At 36.4% G+C, this 10,531-nt stretch overlaps 1 protein-coding gene across 1 annotated transcript; it reads left to right on the top strand.

Annotated features, from left to right (window-relative positions):
- Positions 1–6,695: 6,695 nt before the first annotated feature.
- Positions 6,696–10,328, top strand: LOC121757585. Its single transcript, XM_042153110.1, has 8 exons — positions 6,696–7,021; positions 7,320–7,462; positions 7,606–7,799; positions 7,876–8,558; positions 8,652–8,757; positions 8,851–8,872; positions 8,962–9,057; positions 9,424–10,328. Exons 1-8 carry the CDS (start codon positions 6,696–6,698, stop codon positions 10,326–10,328), a joined length of 2,475 nt encoding a protein of 824 aa, XP_042009044.1.
- Positions 10,329–10,531: the final 203 nt, after the last annotated feature.

The following is a 10,531-nucleotide window of genomic DNA, read 5'->3' as shown; positions in this document are numbered from 1 at the left end:
GCAAAGAAGTAGCTATCTGGGACAATTACTTAGCCAGCATATCCATGGCTGCTTTCTGCTCCTGTTGAGCATCTTGAAGCTTGTGCACTACGTCATTGTTCGATTGCAGGTTGTTTTGCATATGTTGCTGAGAACTGACGAGGTCGTGCACCATATCATCGATACTTTTTGGTGGTTTCGGTGGCTGACTGGGTCCTGGGCCGATACTTAGAGTCGGTCCACTTGCTTGATTCTGACGAACGTTTCCTTGACCGCCTGAAGAGTTATTGTATTGATTTCCTTGGCCCTGGTAATTGTTCTGAAAATTCCTTTGGTGTGGGGGTACATAAGAGTTCCCTTGACTGCTCTGATTCCTGTTTCCCCAGCTCGAGTGGTCTCCTCGGTTCCGATTAATCCAGTTGCCCTGCCCCTCTTGATTCCTTCCTGACCAATTACCTTGTCTTTCGGGCTGAGGTGCAAACTGCTGACTTTGTTGCGGTGCCGGCTGATTCTGTTCATTGTCAGTCCATCTGAAATTTGGATGGTTTCTCCAGGGCGCATCTCTCTGTCTCCCTGGATTCCAGCTCCCATCGGGATTCCAACTTCCCATTGCATTGACCTGGGCCTGATAATCTCCTTCCTGGGTCCCGTAATATTGTTGAATTTGATTATCTCCTGGACCAGGAGATTTCTCCTTCCCTTGTGAAGCCAGTGGAATCGCCTTTTCAATCGCGTTCAAAAGAGCCTTCTCGAGCCTATCCATCCTTGCTTCGACTTTGTCATCTTCTTGTTCTCTCACAGCATGCACCGATCCTCTTCTCACTGCATTCCTAGGGTTATCGTACGCCTTCTTAGCGTCAATCAACTTCCCTAGGATCTCTCTTGTCTCACTTCCCCTTTTTCTTGTGAAGTTTCCCCCACTCGAGGAGTTCATTAAGTCCTTTGACTCGGGAGTGGCTCCTTCGTAAAACAGAGAGTAGGTCTCTGCCTCTATCATTCGGTGATTCGGGCATGCATCCAACAACCCCTTAAATCTCGACCAATACTGACTCAACGATTCATCGTAATCTTGCTTACACTCTAGTATTTCTTTCTTAAGTGCATTCGTCTTGTTGGATGGGAAGAAATAATCTAAGAATTCTAACTTGAAGTCCCTCCACGTGCGGATAGAATCCGGAGGCAACCTCAATAGCCACGTATTAGCTTCCCCCTTCAAGGTAAACGGAATCGCTCGTAGGCGATAATCCTCCTCTGTTGCATCATTCGGCCTCTTCTGAATACCACATATCTTACTGAATTCATTTAAGAACTCATACGGGCACTCATTTCTACGCCCAGAGAACGTCGGCAAGATGCCGAGTACGTTTGTCTTGATCTCGATAGTCCTCTGGCGTGGATTCATCACTATAGCTTGAGCTGGTTCTCCATCTAAATGGGCAGTGAGAGAGCCGATTTCTGGATCCGGGTCTACCACCTACGCCATGACTACTTCCTCTGCTTCCCCTGTTTCTGACTCTGTTTTTTATTCGGGTGGTGATTCTGGATCTTCGCGTCCTGATGACGTCCAAGATTCGTCGCTAGTGGATTCACTCGGAAACGGACCTCCCGTGGTGAACCCTGATCTGGTGGTCACAGTAGAGACTGTATACTTAACCCGCCAATCAAACTGGCCGTGTTTCCCCCCAGATGAGTTGCTCTAGTAGGTAGATCTTGAGCCTCTGCTCATAAACTGCAAACAAAAGAGAAAGAAAACAAATCAAAACTATTTACACCACAGACTCTGAACACTAACACTAAGCACGCCATCCATCCCCGGCAACGGCGCCATTTGAAGTGGTGGGTCTCGCTCGACTCTAATGTCGAATGACTAGACTCAGGAGTAAGCGAGTGTGCACATATGAGAATTAATGCAAAGCTCGGTCCAGACACAACGCTCTTTAAATCCACTGGATCACTGGGTCCAGGAACTCTAGAGAACTACAGTGTTTTTGTCGTTGAACACACTCGACTCCCCTTCAAAAATAAATCCCTCAACCCGAATACTATGAATTAGTATAGGGAAGTGGGGTCGATCCCACAGAGATGGATTCGCAAAGTAGTGCTAAGAGACTATGGAAACAAACGGCTGCTGCCACGCAAAGGGGTTGAGATTTAAACTACCACTAGATCTAGGCAAGAAATGTAAACGCTAGACCTAGGACACAGAAAACTTACTGGATTCAGACATCAATACCGAAAGACACAATTACTCCCTAGACTAAGCAAACGACTACCTAATCTAGCTAAACAGTAAGCAAATAACAGTGGGGACCATATTTCCAGAAATAGCAAGTACGGTAAAAAGCTGCAGATAACCAACCCATGCTCCAACTAACTACGACATGTACCTTCGCAACTAAACTAAACTCGCAGATGAAGAAAACAGAGCACACTCCTAGATTCAAACACAATATAAAGATTTGGACGCCGGAAACTTGCTATGAATCGGAAATACATCAGATCTACATAAACTAGGCGTAATGAAATGAAAACACGTAAGCTAGGCATAAAATTAAAACACTCCTGCTCAGAATCACTTCAGACGCTTAATCCACTCCGGATCCAAGCCATCCGAACTCAACAACCAACAAAATCAACTCCATAACTCCGATTCTCACAGATCTGCTCCGATCAACTCCAAATTCCAACAATCACAAAACAACTCCACAACATCAGCAAAACAAAACCCCGATTCATCCACAAACAAACTCCATTCTTCCAGATCTCACCATTAACCTGCAATAATCCAAAAAATAACCACGAAAACAACCAACTCCAACAATCCAACTCCAGAATTCAAGTAAACACAATCAATCAACAAAAATCATCACGATCTATGTAAGCGAAAACGAAACTTGCATAAAAGTAGAGAAATATCCAGAAACAAAAGAGGACCGAGCTTCGAACAGCGAAGCTCGGTGAATTCAGCAGAAACAACAAAAACAGAAATAAATTGTTTCTTCGCCCCAAAGAAGGACGGTGTTACAACCCACAAACACTATCGGAAAGCTAAATGTGAACCCCAGCGTGAACCCGAGATCCTCCGCAAATTAGAACCAAGTATGTGAAAAGTGAACTGAGCAACAGGCTGTTCGTGAGGCCTCCACCGAGAAGGTCCCTCCAGCTTGCATGCTTCTTCCTTTTATAGATGCGGACATAGCCTTCTAGAGTCTTCGTAGAAATCCCTATTCTACCCTTCAACTCCGAGGCTTCCTCCGTCAAGCAATTTCTTTCATAATGTCCACTCTTTCGCCAGTTTCCTAGGACTATGCAAGCGTCCTCTTCTTTTCCTAGATCTAGCGAAAACCTTCACACACCTGGCTTAAAACATGCGTTAGACCCAGTAATTTCACGAAATAAAACCCCTAGACCGATGCATGAAATTAGCCTTATCAATAGGATTATCGTTGCTAAGTGTAGAGAGGGTAGGTATTTTGTCGCCGACGGCGGCGATTTGGTGGTCGTGTCGATTTTCCGGCGGGTTAAGGGATGGATTTCGTCGGTAGGGTTTTGATAGTTGCAGCGGCGCCTCCTTTCTTTTGGAGGAGGAAAAAGCCTTGTATATGGCTGTATAATTATGCTTTTTACTCCTAAGTGTATTAGTTTAATTAATCATAGTCTAATTAAATGAATTAATTTGCTACTAATGTAATGTTATGTATTTTGGTTCACTGTTGGGCCATTTTTATTCTCTGTTTGGGTATGTGTTTTAAATTTGCTTGGGATATTTATTAGTGTATTGACATTAATATTTATTGTGCATTTTTAATTAATAATTTTTAATTTAAATTAATAATATTTAAAATTATATATTTTTGAATGTATGTATTTGGTATTTGTATTTTAAAATGAATAGATTATGTCTTCAATAAGTTATTTTATTCAAAATATGATGTAATAGAATATAGATTAGTTTTCAACATTTTTTATTATTCAATATTTTTTACTAATTAACGAGTATTTTCGAAAAATAGTATGACATTTTTTTGCTTATTCAAGATTTTTTCTATTTAAAGAGTCTTTTCTAAAACCTTATAAGAATATCTTGGTATGACTTAGAGTATTATTTGAATTTTTATATAATTTATTTATAGTTAATAAGAATAATTTGGTTTGTATCTATACTTAGTAGAAGCTCTAATTTTGAACTTATAAGAATATCTTGGTATTGTTTAGAGTCTAATTTGAACTATTTTATAAAATTTTTATAGTTAATAAGAATAGTTTGGTTTCTATATATATTTAATAGAAGTATTTGTTGAATTATTTTTTCTTTAATTCAATTGTACAAAATATTTTGTTTTTAGGAATTTATGTATCTATTATTTGTAGTTTCAAATGAGTAAATTATGTCTTCATGAAGTTGTTTTATACATAATATGATGTAATATATTATAGGAAAATTTTCAATATTATTGTTAAAGTATATGACATATTTTTGATTATTCAATGTTATTACTAATTAAGGAGTATTTTTGAAAAATTATATGACATTTATTTTCTTATTCAAGATTTTTTCTATTTATAGGGTATTTTCTAAATCCTTATAAGAATAGTTCAAATTTGATATTTCTGTATTTTGTATTTGTAGTTTAGAAAGAGTAAATTATGTCTTGATGAAGTTGTTTTTTTATAATATGATGAAATATAACATAGGAAAAAATTTATAACATTTTTGTTTAACTATATGACATATATTTTCTTATTCAAGATTTTTACTAATTAAGGAATATTTTCTAAAAACTTCTATTAATATCTTGGTATTGCTTAGAGTTTTATTTGAAGTATTTTATAAATATTTTATAGTTAATAAGAATAATATCGTTTGTATATATACATGATAGAAGTGGGCCGGTTCGGTGCTGGGCCTGGTCGGTTCTTGGTTTGACTATAGGGCACAGTTACATTTATTTCATGTACAAATATAAATGGTAACCGTTGATGTTAACGTAAACATCAGGTAGTATAGCTCATACTTAGAAAGAGCAATGTCAATAGAAAATCCTTCATTTTTCAAGGTTCTTGCCACCTTGGATTTCACAAAGCAACTGGTAAGCCATTATTCTAATTAAGCCTATATATATATATATATATATATATATATATATATATATATATGGGATCGTTATTCTCCTATTCATCCCTTAGATCCTTTATTCTTCTTAATATGAGCCGTTAGATCTCATTCATCAAAGGTCCAGATGATCTGCATTATTACACTATAATGGTGCATTATTAGTCGGTGTGCATTATTCAACTGAAAATCTGCATTATTACACTATAATGGTGCATTATTAGTCGGTGTGCATTATTCAACAGAAAATCTGCATTATTAAATGACACGTGGCACTAATCTAACCGTCGGATGATAAAATGGTGGGGCTGAGATCAAGAAGGAAAAAAGAGAAAATATGCAAAAAGGAAATGAATACATCCCTATATATGTATATATATATATATATATATATATATATATATATATATATATATATATATTACAATCGATCAGTTGCTCAATGTATATTTTTTTAGGAATTATTAATTAAGGAGTAATTTCTTTAACCTTATAAGAATCTTTTGATAGTGCTTAAAATCAAAAATATTAATATGAACGAACCCGGTCATTATTTTTTGACATCATCTTTGAAAATATTTTTTGTCATTCAATTGTAGTAAAAAAAAATTTGAAGCATGTGTTGGTGGATCCGTTGAAAGGCCTATTATTATAAGTGATACTGTACCACAAGAACGGAATATATCTCTTACGGAAGCCAGCACTATTGTTTCGTCTTCTTTGTATCAATGTGGAGGTATTCTTTTATCACTATTGAGATGGAATTTTATTAACTTTATGTTTATGTAAGTTTAATGAACTGGGTGTACTGCATTGGAAACTATTTTTATTGTTTATTTTTGTTATTTTTATCATAATAATCGATAATTAAAAATTATTATATTTACCCAATTCTTTGATCATAATGCTTTTTAGTTTTTGTTTTTATATTCATTTTGTAAAGGTGTTAATAAAAATACGACTAAACTGATTTTTAATATTTAACAGTAGATTATTGGGATATTGGTGACGCATTGTTCTCATGTTCACATTGTGGTGCGTTATTTTGGTACGAGGAACGTCCTGGCAAACCGAATAAATCGAAGAGTCCGGGATATTCCCTTTGTTGTATGAATGGGAATATTGAGATTCCTCTAATGATCAGGCCACTTGATGTTTTATTGCGTTTGATGTTTTCTAACAATACCAAAAGCAACCACTTCTTGAAAAACATTCGTTCATATAATTCTATGTTTTGTTTTACTTCTTCAGGAGGTAAAATTGATAATAGTGTTAACACCGGTGGTTCTCCTCTTGTGTTTTGATTACACGGTCAAAATTACCACTTAATTGGTAGTATGCTCCCGCTGCGTGGTGAATTTCTCAAGTTTGCTCAATTGTATATTTATGACACAGATAATGAGATCAATAATAGAATTCTTTAAGTGAGGTATGTTTAGTGTTAAATTTTAGTTAATTTTTTTATATTGTATTTTGATGTAGTTAATATTTTTTCAGGGAGAGAGATGATGTCAATAATCTTCATTCTGAGATTGTACGTGACCTACAATTTATGTTGGATGAGTATAATATGTTGGTGAAGTCTTTTCGTTTGGCTAGAGAAATGATCAATCAAGATAATCCACCAAATGTGAAATTGAGATTGCTTGGTAAAAGAGGTAGGGATGGAAGGACTTATAACCTACCTTTTGTTTCTGAGGTAGCCATCCTTGTGGTTGGCGATTTTGACCACGCATTGGGTGATAGAGACATTATTGTTGAAAAACAGTCAGGAAAGCTTCAAAGGATTAGTGAACTTCATCCTTCTTATCTTGCATTGCAATATCCATTGTTGTTCTCATATGGGGAGGATGGTTATACAGAATTCATAGGCTTTTCTGATTCTTCTACATCCACGTCGAGCAGTAGAAAGAGAGTTATCCCTAAAGAGTTTTTTCGTACCACATGCATGATAGAGTTACTGAGTGTTCTATTATTTTGTATGCGAAGCAATTGTATCAACAATTTATTGTGGATGCATACACTATGATTGAATCTGGTCGGTTAACGTTTTTCGAACGCAAGAAAAGAAATTGCGTGCTGAAATCTATAGCGGGTTAGAAGAGGTCGTTCTACGTGGTGAAACCGATAGTTCCGGACATGGAAAACGTGTTATATTGCCTTCCAGTTTTGTTGGTGGTGCCCGGTGTATGATTCAGAATTATCAAGATGCGATGGCTATATGTAGATGGATTGGATATCCAAATCTTTTTATAACATTTACCTGCAATCCTAAGTGGCCTGAGATTCAGAGGTTTGTTAGGTCTAGGGGTCTAAAATCAGATGATCGTCCTGATATCGTTAGTAGGATGTTTAAAGTGAAGTTGGATGGTTCATAAGGGTTGTGAAAACTAAGAAAATATTTGGAGCCATTAAAGCAAGTTCATTTTTATATTTTTTAATGTCTTATTAAATATGAATTTAAGGATATTATCGTATAATTTAACCATATTCTTTTTATTTTTGTGATGCAGTTATTTACACCATTGAGTTTCACAAACGTGGATTGCCTCATGCACATATTTTGCTTTTTTTAAGCAATGAGGATAAGCAACCATATCAACGACGCATTGATGAAATTATATCTTCTGAAATTCCTGATCCATTGATTGATCCTTATTATTATGAGTGCGTTAAGGAACTTATGATGCATGGTCCGTGTGGTGTGGTTCGAAAATCATCTCGTTGCATGCGTGATGGACGTTGTACTAAGTATTATCTGAAGAAATTTGTTTTTGATACAGTATTTGATGATGAAGGATTTGTTGCAGAGCGTTGGGCACCAGAAGAAGGTGCTAGTACGAGTCACGGTATTGCCACCGCCCCCACTGCAGAGCGTTGGGCACCATAAATTTGTGTTGAAGGATGGTGTTTCTTTGGATAACAGATATGTTGTGCCTCACAATCGTTTTCTCCTTGTGAAATATGGTGGTCATATTAATGTCGAGTGGTGCAATCAGTCTCGTTCAATCAAGTATTTGTTCAAATATGTACATAAGGGTTATGATAGGGTGACGACATCTTTTTTCCAATCTGGTGTTGATGGTGCTGAAAAGAATTTGGATGAAGTTAGTTTGTATTATGATTGTAGATATGTATCTGCATGTGAAGCTGCTTGGAGAACTTTTGGATTTGAGATTCAATACAAGGATCCTTCTGTTGAACGATTTAGTTTTCATCTACCTAATAAACAACATGTCATTTTTTATGAAGCCGATTCTTTGGATAACGTCTTGAATCGTAGGACGGTTCATGAAAGTAAGTTCTTAGGTTGGATGGAGGCAAATAAGTTATATTTTGAAGGTAGAAATTTGACATATGGTGAATTTCCAACCAAGTTTGTGTGGAAGAAGGATCATTGGCAACCTAGAAAACAACGTTATTCGGTTGGGAGGTTGTTTTATGTTGCTCTCGGATCTGGTGATATGTATTACTTGAGATATTTGTTGAATGTTGTTAAAGGAGCTACATGTTATGAGGATCTTAGATTTGTTAACGGTGTTTAGTATGATTCATTTAGAGATTCATGCTTCGCTTTAAGATTGTTGGATGACGATAAGGAATATATTGATGGAATTGTTGAGGCTTCTTTTTGGTCGTCTGCCCATTCACTGAGATTGCTATTTGTAAGTCTGTTGTCATCAGAATCTGTATCTCGACCGGATGTTTTATGGCAAAAGTGTTGAAAACATTTATCTGATGATGTTGTTTATAATCAGAGAAAATTAAGGAATCGACCAGGTATTTATGAACTGAAATATTTTTGTTGTATTTTTTAAATAATTTTGTTTTATATACAAAAAATTACATACATTTTTTTCTTACTCCAGATTTGGTGCTGAGCGATGATGAAATTCAGAATATTGTGTTGACCGATGTTGAGAAATTATTAATGAACGTTGGTAAAAGTTTGCATGACTACCATGGTATGCCGTATCCAGAACCACAGTATTTTGAAACATTTCAAAATAATTTGATCAGTGATGAGTTGTCGTACGATTGTGATGCTTTAGGAAGAGAACATTTGGAATTTCTATCAAAGTTTACGGATGAGCAACTTAATGTTCATGATACCATAATGTCATCTGTGAATTCGAATGAATGAAAAATGTTTTTTGTTTATGGGTATGGTGGTACCGGAAAAAATTCATTTGGAGGTCTTTGTCAGCAGGGATTCGTTCGACGGGAGGAATTGTGTTAAATATGGCGTCCAGTTGCATAGCTTCTTTATTGTTACCTAGGGGGTAGAACTGCTCACTCACGCTTTAAGATTCTTATCAATGTTAATGAAGATTCTATGTGCAATATTAAACAAGGAACTGATCTTGCTGAGCTTATCATAAGGTCGAAACTTATCATATGGGATGAAGCTCCGATGATTCATAAGCATTGCATAGAAGCCGTTGATAGGACTCTTAGAGATATTTTTCGTGTGTGTAGTGAGTCCAGTATGCACAAACCATTTGGTGGAAAAACTATAGTTTTTGGTAGTGATTTTAGACAAATTTTACCTATTGTTCCTAAAGGGAGTCGGCAGAATATTGTGAATGCCACCATTAACTCATCATATCTCTGGAGTAGTTGTACAATTTTGAGGTTGACCAGAAACATGAGACTGTTGAGTGTCGAAAAACCAGATGAAGCTTTTAAGTTGAAGAAATTTTCATCTTGGGTTGCTTCTATAGGTGATGGAGTTGTTGGTGGTCCGAATGATGGTGGAGTCGTTATAGATCTTCCTTCCGACATTGTTTTGTCTAATTCTGGAGATCCTCTTAAAACCATTGTTGAAAACATATACCCTTCCTATATGGATCCAGAAAAGTTGAGCAATTGTTTGCATGATCGTACTATACTTGCCCCCACGCTTGATGTTGTTGATGAGGTTAACCAATTCATGATTTCGATGGACCAGTCTCAAGGGCGTGTATATTTGAGCTCTGATAGCATTTCAAATTCAGATTCCACTTCGAAAGGTTCTGCTGAGATTCATTCTGTTGAATTTTTGAATAATTTGAAAGGTTCGGGTACCCCTAATCATGAATTGATGTTGAAAGTTGAAACTCCTGTGATGTTGTTAAGAAACATAGATCATTCTAATGGCTTGTGTAATGGCACTAGATTGATAATTACCCGTTTAGGTGATTATGTTTTGGAGGCGCGTGTCTTGGGGGTCATAATATTGGTGATAAGGTTCTGATTCCGCGAATGTCATTGATACCGTCTGATCCAAGGCTACCTTTCAAATTTCAACGACGCCAATTTCCTCTGGCTGTGTCATATGCAATGACCATTAACAAAAGTCAAGGCCAATCATTGTCCCATGTTGGATTATTTTTGAAAAAACCGGTCTTCAGTCATGGACAACTTTATGTTGTTATATCTAGAGTCACAAGTCGTGAA

Source organism: Salvia splendens, chromosome 12 (assembly GCF_004379255.2).
Source record: "Salvia splendens isolate huo1 chromosome 12, SspV2, whole genome shotgun sequence".
Taxonomy (NCBI): Eukaryota; Viridiplantae; Streptophyta; class Magnoliopsida; order Lamiales; family Lamiaceae; genus Salvia; species Salvia splendens.
Note: the sequence above shows the minus strand (reverse complement) of the source record. Positions and strands in the feature narration are given on the sequence as shown.

Excerpts from the sequence above, each read along its gene's own strand:
- LOC121757585 (XM_042153110.1), top strand. The coding sequence starts at position 6,696 with ATGATCAATCAAGATAATCCACCAAATGTGAAATTGAGATTGCTTGGT. Across the intron at positions 7,022-7,319 it reads AAGAGAGTTATCCCTAAAGA|ATGGATTGGATATCCAAATC; the intron begins GTTTTTTCGTAC and ends GGCTATATGTAG. Across the intron at positions 8,758-8,850 it reads ATTCACTGAGATTGCTATTT|AGAAAATTAAGGAATCGACC; the intron begins GTAAGTCTGTTG and ends GTTTATAATCAG.